Source organism: Mchenga conophoros, linkage group LG9, assembly GCF_057382185.1.
Source record: "Mchenga conophoros isolate Kocher_MC1m ecotype Shallow Benthic linkage group LG9, M_conophoros_male_GT1.1, whole genome shotgun sequence".
In the NCBI taxonomy this organism is placed as follows: domain Eukaryota; kingdom Metazoa; phylum Chordata; class Actinopteri; order Cichliformes; family Cichlidae; genus Mchenga; species Mchenga conophoros.
This window is the reverse complement of record NC_140534.1, coordinates 13,279,335-13,298,136: the sequence shown is the minus strand read 5'-3', so window position 1 is coordinate 13,298,136 and position 18,802 is coordinate 13,279,335. Positions and strand designations below refer to the sequence as shown.

The 18,802-nt window shown below is 44.5% G+C and overlaps 1 protein-coding gene across 3 annotated transcripts; it reads left to right on the top strand.

Annotated features, from left to right (window-relative positions):
• The first annotated feature begins 13,172 nt into the window (after positions 1-13,172).
• LOC146566946 (myelin-associated glycoprotein-like) lies at positions 13,173-18,281 on the top strand. Of its 3 annotated transcripts, none has more exons than XM_085286551.1 (7): positions 13,173-13,342; positions 13,646-13,711; positions 13,889-14,272; positions 16,222-16,527; positions 16,647-16,907; positions 17,077-17,152; positions 17,287-18,281. In XM_085286551.1, exons 1-7 carry the CDS (start codon positions 13,297-13,299, stop codon positions 17,405-17,407), a joined length of 1,260 nt encoding a protein of 419 aa, XP_085142677.1. In that variant the 5' UTR covers positions 13,173-13,296; the 3' UTR covers positions 17,408-18,281. The 3 variants fall into 3 exon arrangements, with proteins under 3 accessions (XP_085142677.1, XP_085142679.1, XP_085142678.1); XM_085286553.1 differs by lacking the exon at positions 13,173-13,342 and adding an exon at positions 13,351-13,440; XM_085286552.1 differs by lacking the exon at positions 13,173-13,342 and adding an exon at positions 13,351-13,440 and having other exon boundaries at positions 16,201-16,527.
• The last annotated feature ends 521 nt before the right edge of the window (positions 18,282-18,802 follow it).

Here is an 18,802-nt window from a genome sequence, read left to right as displayed (position 1 = left end):
TAGAGGCGGCCAGAGGGGAGAGGCGCCCCAGGGAGAAGATCAATGGCACAGTCATAGGGCCGGTGTGGTGGAAGCGAGCCCGCCTCATCCTTACTAAAAACTGCTGCGAGGTCATGATAGACGGAGGGAACCGAAGACAGCTCCGGTGACTTTGAAGGCTTCCCGGGGGGGGGGAAGAGGGAGCAGATGGCGTGGCGGCCCGAAGGCAGGTCATGTGGCAGCCCACACCCCACCCCATAACTTGCTCTTTCCTCCAGTCGATGTGTGGGTTGTGTTGTGAAAGCCATGGATAACCTAGTACAAGCGGGGTTACTGCAGCCTTAAACACACAGAAACAAACGTTCTCAACGTGGTTACCGGAGAGAGTGAGTGTGACGGGTAGGGTGACGTGTGTTATGTCAGGCAACCGGTGACCGGACAGGGCGGACACGCGGAGAGGATGAGGCAGTGGCTGTGTGCCAATGTTGAGCTTGGAGACTAGCGACGCATCAATGAAATTCTGTTCTGCACCAGAGTCAATTAACACAGAGAGGGAATGGGACAACGACCGGAGGGTGAGTTTTGCAGGCAGCAAGAGACGGGGAAGAGGCTTGTTGCTGGACAGGTCGCCCACCAGTACCCTCTCAATTACTGGCGGGCGCCCCCTTTTGCCAGCGCCGGGCAGGCAGAGATGTAATGCCCCTTGCGACCGCAATACAAACACTCACCCGCGGAAAACCGGCGTTGTCGCTCCGCAGGAGTGAGTCGAGAACGTCCCAGCTGCATGGGTACCTCCTCCTCCGTTCCAAACGCTCCAGCCTCCCGTGCGTCGGGTTGGGGCTCCCGAGAAGCCAGAGGCTCGCGAAACTGCCGCCTTCGTGAGCTCTGGCGCGCCCGCAGACGATCATCCACCTGAATACACAGGGACATTAATGCATTCAGAGAGGCAGGAAGCTCCCGCATCATTATCTCATCCTTGAGCTCTTCGCAGATATTATTTAACAGAGTGGTCTTCAGAGCCTCAGGTCCCCATTTGGTCTGTGCAGCTAGGGTCCAGAAATCAACAGAAAAGTCAGCCATGCTTCGCCTACCTTGCTTCAGATTAATCAAACGATAGCCAGCTGCCTCCGTACTAGAGCCTTTATCAAACACCGACTTGAAGCGCGACAGGAAGTCGTCATAAGACATTCTGGGGCAAGCCTGCAGCTGGGCCTGGGCCCAGGCCAGGGCTCGATCACGTAGTAGCTGGGTGACGTAAGCGATCTTAACCCCGTCAGAAACAAACACATGGGGCAGTAATTGAAAGTGCATAGAACACTGCAACAAAAATCCCGCACATTTTCCCATCTCCCCAGAAAAAGCCTCAGGTGAAGGCAAAAGCTTATCCAGCGAAACCGCGGAGGCTACTGACGCTACCGCGCTAGCAGCCTGGGTAGCTGTGGCTGTTGTAGTGACGGCAGGAGCGTGCGTTACCTGGGGAGGGGCCGCGGGAGGCTGGTCCTCGGCCAGCGGAATCCGTTGGGCGAAGGCCTGCGTTAGAGACGCCACGTCTCCGCTGAGCTTCACCAGCATTTGTTCGTGTCGGTGCAGAAGCTCCTCCAGAGACATGGGGGCTGTCGCTGCCGAGGCTGGGCCTGCTGAGTCCATAGCGGTGGCTGGATTATTCTGTCAGGCTCAGGAGGGACTCGGAGGCAGACCGTCACTTAAGTTCGTGATTTATTTACACACACAGACACCAGGTGCGAACATATACGGGTGAGGGGGCACAGGAAGAGGGTCTCCGGGGAACACAGGCACGGGAAGAAGAGGGCTAGGTACAAAATCCACTGAAGCTCAGGTAGCTCGGACTCCGGCTTTAGCTCACCAACGGCGGTCCTCAGGCTGGCGAGAATTCTGGCACAGAGAGGAAAGGCAGGTAAGTAGTGGCACGACAGAAACTCGAAAAACGGCTCAGATAGGTGATGACACTGACGAGTGTTACACAATAATCCAGCGAGGAAGCACTCTCAGCAGCCGCCTTAAGAAGTGAGTGAGATGATTGCTTGCAGGTGTCCGAGCCAGGGGCTGGAGCCGTCACGACTCCGCCCCGGTAGAGCGCAGTGCGCGGGAGGGGAGAGAGAGAGATGCAGCACAACAAAAACACTTGTAGCCATACAGAGTCAGCCGAGAAGGCACAGGGTCATGACAGAGAAAGAGCTCCAGACTGCGGTCCAGCGGCAGATAAGCCAATATCAAAGGAAATAGGAAAATGATCTGAAATCCCAGCGTCATTTATATCCTTAATACAGATATCCAGGCCATATGTAAAGACCAAGTCCAAAATATGGCCTTTAACGTGGGTTGGTTCATTTACCCACTGAAGGAGGTCCATTAAAGAATAGGTTAAAAGAGTCCATTAAAGCAAGAAAGTCTTTAGCAAGTAGGTCATCCTTACAACAGATGTGTATGTTAAAATCACCAAGAATAAGAACAGAATCATATTTAAAAAGAACGGAACCCAAGAAGTCAGCAAAGTCCGAGATAAAACACTTGTTATATTTGGGCGGTAGACCAACACACACAGAGTGATCGTGGAAGCAGTCATCTCCAATAACTGACCTTCAAAACTAGCAAAGTTAGGCGAGGAAAGTTGCCGAACATTATATACGTTTTTAAAAACTGCAGATTGAAGCTGAAAAAAAGGGCGAGAGAGAAGGTGAGAGAAAGAAAAAACTTTTGTTCTCCAGCGACTTGCGTCGTTTCGTTCGCGACAGACATATCACTACTATTGAATAAGTATTACTGGAAACCTGAGTCAGAGAGACTGCACCACCACTTTTCTAATTTAACCACCACATACACAGACACATACTTCTTCAGAGAAGAGAGTGAAACATTCAAAGCGACAGCTTCTTGTGATCCTCTTCAAATAACAGTCAGAGGCAATGTTCCCTCTAATTTTTAATGTGTCTGAGCGAACACACAAACTCCCTGAGCAATCCCTTGGACCACTGTGAGCGACATCATGTCACGGATTGCCGGGGCAAGCCGTGTGGAATTGTAGAAAGGGACCAAAAGGCGGCAGCTCTGGTGCAGGTGAGTGTTTATTCACAGAGGTGGGTAAGTACAAACAACGGTGGCGACAAAACATGAAACTGGAAACCTAAACTGGGTAAACTAATAAGACAAACCAGAAACGAGGATGCAGGGAGGTCCGGAGAAATACATACGGGAAGACGCAGGGAGACCGAGGGGAAACAACACAGACGAACCAGCAATTACTATGACAGAAGACACAACTTAAATACACTCAGAGAACACAGGGAGATTACATACAGGTGGGAACACAGCTGGGGGTGATCACGTGACGAGAGTAGGGAGACAAACTGAAACACTCACATAAGACGCAGACCTTCACAATAAAACAGGAAACACATACACGCAATGACATAACACACCAACTTAACACAGACTGGGGGACACAGAACATAGGAACATGAACCATGAAACAGAAGAGTATAAACACCCAAGGTAACCAAAACCACAGAATACTAATAAACTAAACAAACACGGAGTCGCAGACTCCGGATCATGACAGGACCCCCCCCCCTCAAAGGCTGGCTCCAGACAGCCCAACAAGAAAAACAGCCAGAAAAAACAGAAAACAACCCGACCAGGGCGGGCAGCGGGGGTCCAGGACGGAGGGCTCGAGGCAAAACAAAACAGGAGCACCAGAAGGCCAGAAGACAAAAAGAGAAACAAAACACGAGACCCAACCCAAGAAAACCAATGAAACGAAACACACCACAGCCCAAGAAAAATGGAGTCCAAAACAGAAAAGTTCAGGGGGCCGACAGCACAGGAGTCCAAAACAGTTCAGGGGGCCGGCCAGGGGGCCGACAGCACAGGAGTCCAAACAGTTCAGGGGGCGGACGGCAACGGCGGCGACGTGGACACAGTTCGGGGGGCCGGCCGTGCAGAAGGCAACGGCGGCCACTCAGGCGATGGCGGTCCGGGGGCCGGCCGTGCGGAAGGCAACGGCGGCCACTCAGGCGAAGAGGGTCCGGGGGCCGGCCGTGCGGAAGGCAACGGCGGCGACGAGGGAGACGACGGAGCAGTTCAGGGGGCCGACCGCGCGGAAGGCAACGGCGGCGACTCAGGCGATGGCGATCCGGACCAGGCGAAGCACAGGCAGAGGCCGGACCAGGCGAAGCACAGGCTGAAGCCAGACCAGGCGAGGCTGAAGGCCCTGGAGCTGCAGCAGGCGAGGATGATGATGGAGCTACAGCAGGCGGCTGGGCAGGCTGAACGGGCCCCTCGGACCCTCCAGCGGAGGCAGGAGGCTGAACGGGCCCCTCGGACCCTCCAGCGGAGGCAGGAGGCTGAACGGGCCCCTCGGACCCTCCAGCGGAGACAGGAGACGAAGGCCGGAGCGGTCCCTCGGACCCTCCAGTGGAGACAGGAGACGAAGGCCGGAGCGGTCCCTCGGACCCTCCAGTGGAGACAGGAGACGAAGGCCGGAGCGGTCCTACGGACCCTCCAGCAGAAGTCACCACTAAGCCAGCAGCCATGGAGTCCTCTGGCAAACACGAAGGCAACTGGCGATGCACTGAGCACTGGCTCTGCCCAGGCAACGCTGACATGGTGCAGTTCTCAGGTGGCTGCATAAACTTCAGGGGTCCAGAATCAGCCGGGGACTGAGACCTAGCCTCTGGGGAAGCCCTGGAGCGGCAAACTGTGCCAATGGCGGCTGAACCATGAAAAGCACCTTGAGGTGAAATTAGACTTTCTCCCTGCATGGAGTGAATGAGTGAAACCGGTGATACTGGAGCCAGAGCTACGGGTAGCGGGGGCACTGGAGCTACTGGGGCCTGCGCCACAGGCGGCACTGGAGCTACTGGGGCCTGCGCCACAGGCGGCACTGGAGCTACTGGGGCCTGCGCTACAGGCGGCACTGGAGCTACTGGGGCCTGCGCTACAGGCGGCACTGGAGACTGAACTGAGGGGGACACTGGAGACTGAACTGAGGGGGACACCGGAGACTGAACTGAGGGGGACACCGGAGACTGAACTGAGGGGGACACTGGAGACTGAACTGAGGGGAACACTGGAGACTGAACTGAAGGGGGCACTGGAGACTGAACTGAAGGGGGCACAGGAGACTGAGCTGAGAGGAGCACTGGCTGCAGGGGAGCTAACTGAGCTGAGAATGGCTGCGGGGGAGCTAATCGAGCTGAGAGTGGCTGCGGGGGAGCTAACCGAGCTGAGAGTGGCTGCGGGGGAGCTAACTGAGCTGCCGGTAGCTGCACAGGCGATAAGCAGCTCGCATTGACATCCCTCACACAAAACGCAGCCCCTGAATGAACAGTCATGCAGTCCAAAAATGAAAAAGAGTCCTCACTCACCACAGCCGGCGATTTAGAAGCCCGAACGTCCGGCTGTGGGGTGGCGCGCTTGCGGCAAGATCACATCCGGCGAGTCGGGCAGCGAGGCAGGAGTGGCTGAGAGAAGGTGGGGTGTGTGCCGGAGAAAAGCCTGCACGGTCGGAGGAAGCGAAGTTAGAAGCCATGGCAGGCCGGAAAAGAGCCGTTGTAGCCGACTTTCCACGGCGCGGCGAAGCTCCTCTGGAGGGTCCTCAAGCCACAGCCAGAGGAGAATCTCCACGTTATATGTAACGTCGTCCCGGAGCTCCTCGGACGGATTTACTGCCGCTGGGTCCATGGTGGCTGGTTCGTACTGTCACGGATTGCCGGGGCAAGCCGTGTGGAATTGTAGAAAGGGACCAAAAGGCGGCAGCTCTGGTGCAGGTGAGTGTTGATTCACAGAGGTGGGTAAGTACAAACAACGGTGGCGACAAAACATGAAACTGGAAACCTAAACTGGGTAAACTAATAAGACAAACCAGAAACGAGGATGCAGGGAGGTCCGGAGAAATACATACGGGAAGACGCAGGGAGACCGAGGGGAAACAACACAGACGAACCAGCAATTACTATGACAGAAGACACAACTTAAATACACTCAGAGAACACAGGGAGATTACATACAGGTGGGAACACAGCTGGGAGTGATCACGTGACGAGAGTAGGGAGACAAACTGAAACACTCACATAAGACGCAGACCTTCACAATAAAACAGGAAACACATACACGCAATGACATAACACACCAACTTAACACAGACTGGGGGACACAGAACATAGGAACATGAACCATGAAACAGAAGAGTATAAACACCCAAGGTAACCAAAACCACAGAATACTAATAAACTAAACAAACACGGAGTCGCAGACTCCGGATCATGACACATCAGACATGTGCACTGTGGTCACGCCACCATCTAATCCATCCAAGTGACATGGTTTATTAAAATAATCAAATTACAGCATTTACATTTATGTTAGACTACTTTTCATTAACTGCTTTAGCCCACTTACAATGAAAATGTAAAAAAATCTAGTCATTGACCTGTGCAGTATGTTAACACTATTGGAAGTAAAAAAAAACTTGAACTTTTTAACTATATATATATATATATATATATATATATATATATATATATATATATATATATATATATATATATATATATATATATATATTAGGGGTGCAACGATACACAAAATTCACGGTTCGGTTCGGTTCGATACTTTGGTGTCACGGTTCGATATTTTTTCGATACAAAAAAAATGTTCATGCCTTTTTAATTTGTCATTTATTAAAATTATAAATATATATTTTAACTCAAAAGTACAGTTTTTAAATTTAACCCTAACCCTTGTGCGTGTTTTTTATTTTGACAGCGAATGCGCACCTGCGGACCACTTATGTGCAGCCCTGGTTATTTAGCTCATCATATTGCAGCCACAGAAATTATTTTGTCCATGAAACCATGAAGCTGCACTTTCTTTTTGCCTTATAGTCTGATTTGTCATAACTTCTCCGTTTTATGGTAAGCTTTTCTTTGGCTGTCACTTCTTCACCCTGACCTGTCTTATTTGGCTCAGCAGAACTAAAATATATATACTGCTGATTTTACACGCGCACTCACATAAGCTCAGCGATTCTCTGCGCGATCAACCTCTCACATGTTTAAGCTTGCTGCGGGAGATTTCACTTGTCATGTTTGCATATAAGCTAACGATTAATAAGACGATGTCAGAGGAACTGGTGCGCAAATTATCATCACTCACAGATCAGTGCTGTCGCTCTCTATACACAGTTCGCACGATTGCAAAGTGAAAGCAAAAAAACAAGCGCAAATTCAAACGCGATTTCAATATGTCACATATTGACAGTGGCTCACCGATGCCAATGACATAATTACCCAGCTACATTTCTGAAAGAATGCAAAAGCATTGACATATATTTTTCCTTCCTACAATAGCCCAACGGGCAGGGAAGAGATAGATTTTGGTAGCCCGACTGAAAAAATCGCTAGCTCCGGGACATCGGGCTAGCGATATTGCAAGCCCTGTATCTGATTGAGGAATCACTCATCTTTGGAAAAGAGTTTATTACAGAGAAATGTCTCTTTCCAAAATAAAAGCTATACTATCCGCTTCTTCTGGGCTATATTCTCAGCAGCATAAGGAGAATCATGTGCTAACAGGTGTCTAAATGACTCGGCTAAAGTTAGTAGCATGCTTGTTGTTTTTGTCTTTGTACTAGGATGATGTCGGCGTAAATGTGCAGTCATATTCGTTGTGTTCCCACTAGTGCTTTCAGGTTAATCTCGTTGAAATGACCTTAACACCACAACACGGCAAATCTCCGTTAACGAGCTACCGCCGATCGCCCCGTGCATGGGGCTAGACGGCCAACACGTTAACGAGCTAACTGCGCTAACACACTAGTTCCCACCCATGTAATTGAGCATTGCATGGCATATCCAACATACTGTTTTACTTTAGTCCATGACTCGCTTACCTTCAGGGTCATACGTCACATGAAAACCAAAATAATTCCAAACGCCAGATCTGAATGAGGGTGGGGGAGGTGCCCTGCGCTCTTCCTTCTGACTATGCTGTCTGTGTGGAGCACTCAGTGGATCTGCGCTCGACAGTGCAGCCTAGGCGGAGTAGTTGAACGCAGATTCACTGAGCGCTCCACACAGACAGCATCGTCAGAAGGAAAGTTGATAAAATAAATTACAAATGTTGTATTGTTCGATACATATGCGTACCGAACCGAAAGCACTGTATCGAACGGTTCAATATCGATACGAATATCGTTGCACCCCTAATATATATATATACATATATATACATATATATATATATATATGTATATGTAAAGCTCTGACTTGTATTATGAGTATGACTATGTGGTCTAGTAGCTGCAAAGTTTTTTGCAGCTATTTTTTTTTTAAATGCAGCCAATGCGCTTTTAAACAAACATTTCAAACTATTTACAGAACAATCAGCTGTTCTGCATCAAATCTGATGCCACACAAATTATTTGTGCCACTCCAAAAAATAATTTCTGTCCACTATGAGATAAAGGAGAGCGTCACAAGCCTGATACCTGCAAGCCTGACAACAGGAGATGTATCACTCCTGTAACACCTGTAACAATCAGCAGTGGCCTCATTGTTCTGACACACACAACAAAACTATTGACTACACTACACACTAACTACGCAAGATTTGCGCTAAACGTCTCAAATTTCTCACATCTCAAAACACCGCCGTCACTCCTAAAACTTCCCCCCGTTTCTTAACAACTAGATGCCACGTTGCCATATCATTTTTTGATTGGTCGACATGGTACTTTTTTCGACCAATAGGAAAGGCTGGGGGTTTTTGGTTTTGTTTTTGCTCACAGGTGGAGAGTGCTTGCATTTTCCTTATAAAACGCCGTTTTTACCGTTTCTTCCCGCAGTAAATATAAACAACAATAGTATTCAGGAAGAAAACCAAGCATTTCATATATTTTTTATCATAACTTTTACGTGGCCTATCAACACAAAATCAAAACTGGTATAAAGTCCACACTTTTTCTGTCAATTGTTCCGTCTGTCCTGCTCACATCTCCAATGGTTGTACACGTTGTCATTAACGTGGCTCCACGCCGCTTTGCTAGCTAAAACACCAGTGTCGGCACATAAGGACGCTGTCATAGCCTGTCAACGTTGCTTATCTGCGTATATACGAATGTGAATCGCATTATTGGCTGGACTACGGGATAAGGTGGCATCGTTCTAATCCCATACAGGAGCAGCCAGTCACTTACTGACTAACACTGCAAAACAGAATTGTTAATGTATTAATTTTAATTTCAATTCAGGTGAGATTTTTTTTTTTTGTGCGCAATGCATATTTTCTGTGCGCAGAGGCCGTGCCAGCAGTGCGCAATTGCGCACGTGCGCAGCTTAGAGGGAACATTGGTCAGAGGTAAAGAATTTTTCAGATTTATTTTATAAGATGATTACATAATAATGTAACACTCATTTGAAAACTCACCCTTAATTGTTTAATTTTCATCAATAATTGTTGAGGAATTATTATATAAATATTACATTGGACTCACATTAATGTAACAGCCGGACAATGAGAAGACATTTATACTTATTTCAATTTGTGCACTGTTATTATTTTGAGTACTTGCTTAAATTTCTGAACTTCTAAATTTAAGAGTAAAAGTTCACAAGATAAGGTTTGAAGACTTTAAAATCTGTACAATCTGTACCCTTAGTGTGCTCTGTAGTGTTAATATCTTTGTGATGTGAAACCACAGATTCTCCTTGGGGGCCCAATATTACAATCGCAGGTGATCTGAAGGAGAAGGAGTCTGTCACTATCAGTGGCGGTCCTAGCTTGTTTGGTGCGCGCACACACATATGAAGAGAGAGGGAGTATGCAGGCAAACAGCTACCAAACAGCCATCATAATTCATCATACAATGAGAACAGGACAAATCAACAATTAACAATGACTAATTAATATTAAAATCTGTAACATAATGAATTGTTTGGAGTTTAGTCTGTTACTGTTGCTATTTTTTACCATTTCTTCTTGGAGCAACTGTAACCCACATAATTTCCTTAGGGATTAATAAAGTATCTGATTCTAATTGTTTTAGGATGACCTGCCATTATCCAATGACACATCTGCTTACCTGTATCTTTTGCTCGTTTCTTCTCCTCTTCTTTTCTATTTTTTCTAAACTGAGCACCTGATGGCTCTGAACTTTTCTTGTCCATCTTCCATTGGTTTTAATTTTGCACTCCAGTATGAACACAAATCCCCCAACTCGAGGATCGCCACAACATAACCTAATGGACCTACACCTTAGTTCCCAGATTCACTTTGTCGAGGGTGTATTTCAAATCATGAATAGATAATGGGCTTGGATTTACATAATTATGAATGAAATGTGCTCTATTTGGAAGCAGCGGGTCTCCCTCACCTTTCGACGGGTTGTGTGTGAGAATTTAAATCATCAAACCGTAAATTATAAATGTTTAAATCTTATTGATCCCTTTACCCCGAGTCCTAAAGTGTATATTTATTTTCTTACTCTTCTCATATTTGTTGTTTGTTTACTTGCACTGCTGTAACTGGAGGCTCGTCGTCTCGTCTCTCTATATACTGGACTGTATGTAGTGGAGATGACAATAAAGTTTACTTTGACTTTGTGGTGTGAATGCAGGCTCCAGGCGGAGCAAGGAGTTAAACAGACGACATGAAAACCACACTGATTTCATTTCCTAACACAGGTTTACAGGCCTGGAGCGAAGCTACTCCAGAGGATAAGCTCTGATATTGCCTGACAAATAACAGAATAATAATGGAACAGAATAACTTTTGTTATTTTCCTAGTTATGGTGAAGTGACACATGGGAAGGACCATGTGTCAAAAGGAGGGATATAGTCTAAAACTATTTAGCTATTTTGCTTTTCAATGATTTTTCTGTGATTTGTGTGACTAAAAACCCTAATAATAATAATGGATTGCATTTTATATAGCGCTTTTCGGGGCTCTCAAAGCGCAATTCCACTATTCATTCACTCTCACATTCACACACTGGTGGAGGCAGCTACAGTTGTAGCCAAAGCTGCCCTGGGGCAGACTGACAGAAGCAAGGCTGTCATATCGCGCCATCGGCCCCTCTGGCCAACACCAGTAGGCAGTAGGTGAAGCGTCTTGCCCAAGGACACAACGACCGAGACTGTCCGAGCCGGGGCTCGAACCAGCAACCTTCCGGTTACAGGACGAACTGCCAACTTTTTGAGCCACGATCACCCTACAGGTGGTACACAGAAGCTTTTGATGACCCAGAACTAAAGTTCACGGAACAGAAAGTAAAATGTTGTTTGATGATGGTTGATATGCATGGGCTCCTCCTCGTCTGCCTGCGTGATCTCCATCCGTCTCCACTTCCAGGGAGGAGACTTCGCCCAAAAACCCCCAGACTTTCTTCCATTCCTCCATACTTGTGCATGTTGTCATCAATCAATCAATCAGTCTTTATTTATAAAGCACTTTTCATACAAAAAAATGTAGCACTAAGTGCTTTACATAGTTAAAAGCAGCCCACCCCACCCTCCAACTCACTCCCCACACTCTCATTAACATAAATGATGTGAATACACACCCATCCCCCCCCACCCACCCACCCACACACACGCACACTTAAAGAGTAAAAATTGGGCTGGGTTCACATGAGCCAAGTGAGGAAACACTATAACAGGGAGCCGTCTGCACCGAGAGCCGGTCACAGACCGAAGCCTCCAGGCTGGGCACACAGCAGGAGGGAGGCAAAGGAGCCCCCCAGCCAGGCTGAGAGGACCCCCAGAGACCCAGCAGCCATGGTCAATCACAGCCCCAGTGCAGAGAGCCCCCTCCGAGGAAACACTGGAGATATGCCACAATAGGCTATACACAGGGTAAAATGATAAAATAAATAAGAACGGGATACAATATAAATATAAATATAAATAGAGTAAGAAGATTAAAAAATGGATAAGAATAAAATCAATAAATATTAGGTAAAGTCTAAATTAATAATAAAATAACAGGATAGAATAAATAAGCATAAAATAAATAAACGCTAAGTAAAAGCTAAATTAAAAAGGTGGGTCTTGAGCCTGTTCTTAAAAACATGTACGTTCTCTGCGGCCCTGAGCTCCTCCGGCAGGCTGTTCCACAGACGAGGACCATACCACTGAAAAGCTGCCTCTCCGTGAGTATGTGTCCTGACTTTATGGGACAATCAAAAGGCCAGTACCAGAGGACCTCAGGGTCCGCAAGGGTTCATATGGTAAAAGCAGATCTGAGAGATAAGAAGGCCCAAGACCATTAAGACATTTAAAAACCAATAAAAGAACTTTTAAATCGATCCTGAAACACACGGGGAGCCAATGCAGCGATTCTAAAACCGGTGTAATGTGGGCCCGCCCTCTGGTCTTCGTCAGCACACGAGCTGCCGAGTTTTGCAAAAGTTGTAAAGTTGAAATATTCTTCTTAGGAAGACCAGAGAGCAGGGCATTACAGTAATCAATGCGACTGGTAATAAAAGCATGCATCAGCATCTCCGTGTTGGCCTGAGAGAGAATTGGGCGGACTCTGGCTATATTTTTTAGATGATAAAATCCAATTTTGGTCACATGTTTAATATGTGGGATAAAACCAAGCTCAGAGTCAAAAATAACACCCAGGTTTTTCACTTGTAGCGAAGGACATAGTGAAAATGACTCTAATTTAGACAAGAGTTTCTCTCTCTGAGCCTCAGGACCGACGATTAAAACTTCAGTTTTGTCCTGGTTAAGCTGTAAAAAGTTTTCTGCCATCCAAGATCTTATATCTAAAATACAGTTAAAAAGGGCATCCATTGGTCTGGGCTCATCTAACCTAATACACATATTAGTTCACATATTAGTTCATTCATCTAATTATTTTGGTAAGTCCTTTATGGCCAACTCACATTTCAGGCTGTTCAAAAAGGCTCCTCGGAGCCTCTGCCTGAAAATGAGAGCACATTGTGTCAGAAATCCTCCGCTCTTGTCCAGCTCTTCAGAAAACTTGTCTGGAGCAGGCACAGGGTGCTTGTGAGGCAGAAGAGGAGGGGAGGAGGGAAGAGGGCAGGCAGCAGCGGGGAGGCGTGTTGCTGGCAGCTCCGAAAGAAGATAGCAACATACATTTTAATTCAGTCACAACCTGTAACAGGGCTCTCTGCACCTTGGTTTTATGCTGCAGCATCTTCAAATGCCGCTCCAGCAGGTCTGCTGTAATTATAATTCCCGCTGCACCAGGTTTAACTTAAGGGCATTTAAGGAGTCTAAGATGTCTTGCAGGGTGGACAAGTCATTTTAGACTCTGACTTCCTCTTTTGCATGTTAAGCAGGAAGCATAATACTGACTGTTTCACACTTGTTGTCAGTGAGTATCTTTATACTTCCTCATTTCTGACATGACAAAAAGTAGTTCAGTTGGGTTATTAGAATTCTGCTAAAAAAGACCTGACATGAACTCGTTGGGTAAGAAAATATTTTGTGCTTTTATTTCTTAGTTTTGTGATACTGAAACTTATTCTGTTGTTTTTCTTTTACCGTACTGACAGATATTATTGTGTTTACTAGTGCTTTACTTGTAGTCACGAAAACACGAGTTATTATAGTTTCATTTTTATTTATAGTTTTTTGTAGTTATATTATTAAATTAACAAGCTTTCTGCCAACCCAGGGAACAAGATTCTGTCTATGAACATGGTGAAAGTTGGCATGATACTGATTGTCCTCTTTGTTCCAGGTGAGCTGTTTATTCAGTTATTCAAAGATATTATAAGGGTAATTTATACTCTGCATTAATTTAGAATTATGCCAAAAGACCATTATAGATGGAGCCATCTGCTCATTCCCTGATTGAAAAATATCAGCACACACTGTTAAACGGAGGGGAAAAATGTCTATAATGCTGTATTTACAGATGCTTTGGCTGACTGCCCTGATGAAGCAGACCTCTTCATAACTGCACCAAAGAAGCTGGAAGCACTGAGTGGATCTTGTTTGAAAATCCCATGTAGCTTCAGACTCAAAGATGAACAGAAGTTTAAGAGCACAAGAAAAATCTTTGGAGTGTGGATAAAAAAGGATTCCAGAATTGTCATTTATCCAAACAATGTGATCTACAACAGTAGTGGAGCAGTTAACATCTATCCAATGAGTATTACTGGGAACCTGAGTCAGAGAGACTGCACCACTCTGTTTACTAATTTAACCACCACATACACAGACACATACTTCTTCAGAGTAGAGAGTGAACCATTCAAGGCGACAGCTCATTGTGATCCTCTTCAAATAACAGTCAGAGGTAAAGATTTTTTTCAAATTAGTTTATAGTTCAATACTTTAATAATCGCTCTTCATGAACTGGCATATATGTCTGTGGAGACCAAAATTAACAATACTATCATAATGAGTATCCAGACTGACAGCTGAATATACATATATTTATATTTCCATAATTCCATCAAAAGCTGTAAATAAAATTAGAATGAAATGATCTGCAAAACATTTACATCCTTTATTTAATTAATGTGACGAGAGGAAAACAAAGTTACTTTAAAGTAATATTCTTGGGTTTTTTGGGGGGGTTTTTGGTTTGTTTCAGAACAACACAGGCTTAAACTGTAGCAGTTAAGCACTTTTTTGCTACAGAGACATTCTGTTATTGCACTGTTTAGACACTGTGGTTTGACATTTTCATGCTGAAAAGACCATTTAGTGCCACCTATGTTTCTCCAAAGAAAGTTAAGCATGTGAACAGGTTAGAGTGTAGCACAATTGTAGTCTGTACTGGTAGGGCACTTATGAAGAGTGGAAATGTGGCCGGTTCAGATACCTGTGCAGGTATGGAGATGTCTAGGAGAAAAGACAGCTGAATTTTTAAACTGATTGTTTATTACAATCATGGAGACTGAGAGGATGCCTATGGAGAACAGGAGATAGAGATAGGTGAAAAAGATAGAGCCAGCAAAATAAAGTGGTTTTCAGAAGTGTTCCTGTGCCTATGCCATTAATGATTATTAGAGAAATTAAGAAACTAGAAAACCTTAAGTATTTAAAGTAAAGATTACTTCCAATTCATTGCATGGTGTTTTTCCTTTGCATTCTCTAGAGCATTTCTGTTTTTTTGGAAAAAGGTTTGTGATTTTTCTGCTGCTGTTATATTCATACCCACAGACTTCAGTGTTCACATGTCCAGTGTTGGGGAGTAACGGAATACATGTACCGCCGTTACGTATTTAAAATACAAAATATGAGTAACTGTATTCCGTTACAGTTACCGTTTAAAAGGGTGGTATTCAGAATACAGTTACTTTGTTGAAATAAATGGATTACACTGCGGTACTTTCCTGTTTCATTTTGTCGCGGGTCAGGACTGTTTGGGTTTTGTTTGACAGCTACGTTCTGCTGTTCCAGGCGGCAGCGTTACGGTTGCCATGGTTACAGGGCGACGCTCTCTCTCTCTCTGCGACTGTGTGTTTCCTGGGTGAGAGAGCACCTTTTCGTTGTTGTGCTAAGCTAACAGGCAGAATGCTACAAGCATAGCTCTAAAGAATGTAGCATCATGGCCAGTGTAGTCCGTGTTGCAGAGAGAATGGACTGCCATACACATTATGGGTCTGTGAGCGCGAGGAGGGAGAGAGAAAAAGGGGAGTGGAAAGGTACGAGTTGTCATCGAGGAAAAACGGGAGCTGGAAGCATGTAAATATAATAATAACCACTGCAGCCAAGAAGAGTGCCTGACGAGCCCAGTTGTAAGTAAGCTATTAAGACTCGACTGTACACCGTGTTCGTGTTTTCCTCCGAAAACAATAAGTTCCGTTGGAGCAGTCTTTCAACGCCTCTCTCTGTCTGTCGCAAGAAAAGTTGACCCACACAACAAAGTAAAGCTAGTTTTCGGCTACGAGCCGACAGGGACCCCGCCGTATTAGTCAGAGGTCCCTTTACTACAGTTCGGAGTCGCGGACCTTCAGTAATAGTAATAAATCACACAGCAATAGTACATTCACGTTGTTGTAAAAAGCATGATAATATATTAAGTAATCCAAAGTATTCAGAATATGTTACTGTCATTGAGTAACGTAACGGAATACGTTACTGAATACATTTTGGGGCATGTATTCTGTATTCTGTAATGGAATACATTTTAAAAGTAACCTTCCCAACACTGCACATGTCTTACCAGAGCTAAATTACCTCTTCGTGACTTGATGATCTGTGTTGTTTATATAGATATATCATTTCAAACCACAGATTCTCCTTGGAGGCCCAATATTACAATCCCAGGTGATCTGAAGGAGAAGGAGTCTGTCACTATAACCTGCTCAGCTCTCACTCCCTGTCCACACTCCTCTCCTCAACTCACCTGGAATCTCCAACAAGACTCTCACAACAAAATAGAAGAAAACACAGATGGAAGCTTTACAACTAAAATCCAGCAGAACATCACTCTGTCAGACACATATGATGGAAAGAAGATCAGCTGCTCTGCCAGATATCCTGTGAACCAAGGAAACGACACCAAGACAGCAGAGACAGAAGAGACTCTCAGTGTTTCATGTAAGACAATCATAGTGTTTTTATGGATCCTGTGAGTAAACTATGAGTAATGGAATATTAAATGTTTATAATGGATAATAGGAATCCGTATTAGAGCTATTTCCCCCCTTTTTTTCCAGTGCTCCCCAAAGAAACCACAGCATTTATCAACCCATCAGGTTCAGTGCCAGCAGGCAGTCAGGTGAACCTAGCTTGTTATAGTAAAGCCAAACCGCCAGTCATCAGCTTCACCTGGTTCAAGAAGAGCAGAGATGGAGCTGTAAAAGTATCTGAAGGAGAGATTTACAGCTTCAATGTAACAGATGGAGGAGTTTATTACTGTGTGGCCACTAATGAGCTGGGTAATCAGACATCAGCAGAGATTTGTGTGAATACTGAAGGTAATGTTAACCAGTATTCATTCAACTGAATGCAAAGAGGCATTTGGCATTCCTGTTTATGGATTATTGTTGTCTTGTCTATGACACTCTTAAAGAATCTTTGTGATTGCTGATTGTTCGACTTTTCTTCAGGAAGGCAAACTTTAAAATCTTTTGTTTGAACATTCAGGTGGTATTGGTCTCTTTGCTCTACTGCAGACTGCAGGAATCACAGTGCTTGTGATCACACTGGCCATCTTTGAGTGGTGAGACAAATCTTTCTGTGATATTCTCATTTTTTAGTGTGTGTGGGCTACATTTCATGGATCTTTATTGTTCATCACTGCCAAACCAAACAGAAACTAAAGCTTTTTTTATTGTTTGTTTGTTTTTATTTCAGCTGCTTCAGATCAAGACGCTCCAACAAATCAGAGATAGGAATTTGCCAAATGAACACTTACTTAACAACTGAACAACTAAAGTCTATGCAAGTCGCAAGAGGAGGGGAAACTCCAGTTTAAAATACAATATGAAACTATTTTTTAACGCTTAAGAGTTGGTTAACAAGAATTTAGGATGTTTGTAGATTTCTTTATAGTGTGGTGTTCAAATATTTTTAGTCAAATTATTAAATAAAATAATGGCCATACTGGCTCAAAATGTATACCACCAGAGCTTAACTGGTTGCTTGTCTCACTCAGATTATTCATATTAGGACAGCATGCTTTTAGACCAGTTCATACTAGAACTGCCTCAGCACATATAAGGGATCACTGGTTAATAAATATAGATGATAGGAAACTAGACAGGGTTGTGCTTTTAGATGCTACTGTGTTCAAGGTCATTGACAACAGTGTTTTAATAACAAAATGAAATGTCTATAATGATGTGTTTTGTGTGTGTGTGTGTGTGTGTGTGTGTGTGTGTGTGTGTTTATGGTTGTGTGGATTTGTCACGTGTGTTGTGTTTTACTTTTTTGTAATACTTTTATGATCTTCTGCATGTAATCTGCCAGGCCCTACAGATGCAAATAATCTTAAGCTAACTCTGGTACAAAACATTGAATCACAACACTTGTGTTAATATTGTGCATTTTTCCTTTTCAAATAAAATCAATTAATAATAATAATTAAACGTAGGTGTTGTTGTATCTCAGATGAACAACTGTCTTTCTGGGTGATGGTGAGCATTTCTAAATAGCAGCTTTTCTGACAGTATGGAAAAATCTTGTGGCGTTCCAAAAGTGAATTGTTTTTTTTAATGATTTGCCGGCTGAGGTGGTTATATACACTGATGATCCTTTTTTTTGAGCATGACTAAAAATAGTAGAATTTCAATGTTGTGTTGAATAACATTACAACTGTTGTAATAAACAAAGTAATTACACAATTAGAACTCGAATAAACTGTTATTCTGGGTCGATCACACCAATTACCTAGATCATATTAACTCCAAGATGGCAACCCCCCCCCCCAATTTAACACTTTGAGTATGAATTAGATTCAGGTCTTCTCCTGTTCTTGCACAACTTGAAAGATCTGGCGTACTTCTTTTGTCATAAACCAGTGCATGCGAGGGTCCTTGGCTTCCTGGCTGATCAGTGAGGTTGTGTCATGGTCCTGGGTCTTTTGACCCAGCGTTTTAAGTTTGAGTTTATTTTGTTCATTAGGTTATCTAAGTTCATTTGGTTATTAGACTCCTTGTGTTTTCTTCCCCTGTATTTAAGCTTCCCCTCACCCTTCGTGTTTCATGCTGCGTGTCTTATGTTATCAAGTTTGTATTATTATGCCTAAGTGTTTCTAGTTCTTATTATTTTTCCCTCGTGTTTCCAACCATGTTAAATCTCCCCTGCTCTTCATGCGTTTCATGTCTGTGTCTTACATTGTCAAGTTCTGGTTGTCGTGTCTAAGTCTGCA

What these genes read in the sequence shown, in the direction of transcription:
- LOC146566946 (XM_085286551.1), top strand. Translation starts at nt 13,297, where the DNA reads ATGTTAAGCAGGAAGCATAATACTGACTGTTTCACACTTGTTGTCA. An exon ending in GATTGTCCTCTTTGTTCCAG is followed by an intron (nt 13,712 to 13,888) that starts GTGAGCTGTTTA and finishes CTGTATTTACAG; the next exon opens with ATGCTTTGGCTGACTGCCCT. An exon ending in TCTTCAAATAACAGTCAGAG is followed by an intron (nt 14,273 to 16,221) that starts GTAAAGATTTTT and finishes TTCAAACCACAG; the next exon opens with ATTCTCCTTGGAGGCCCAAT.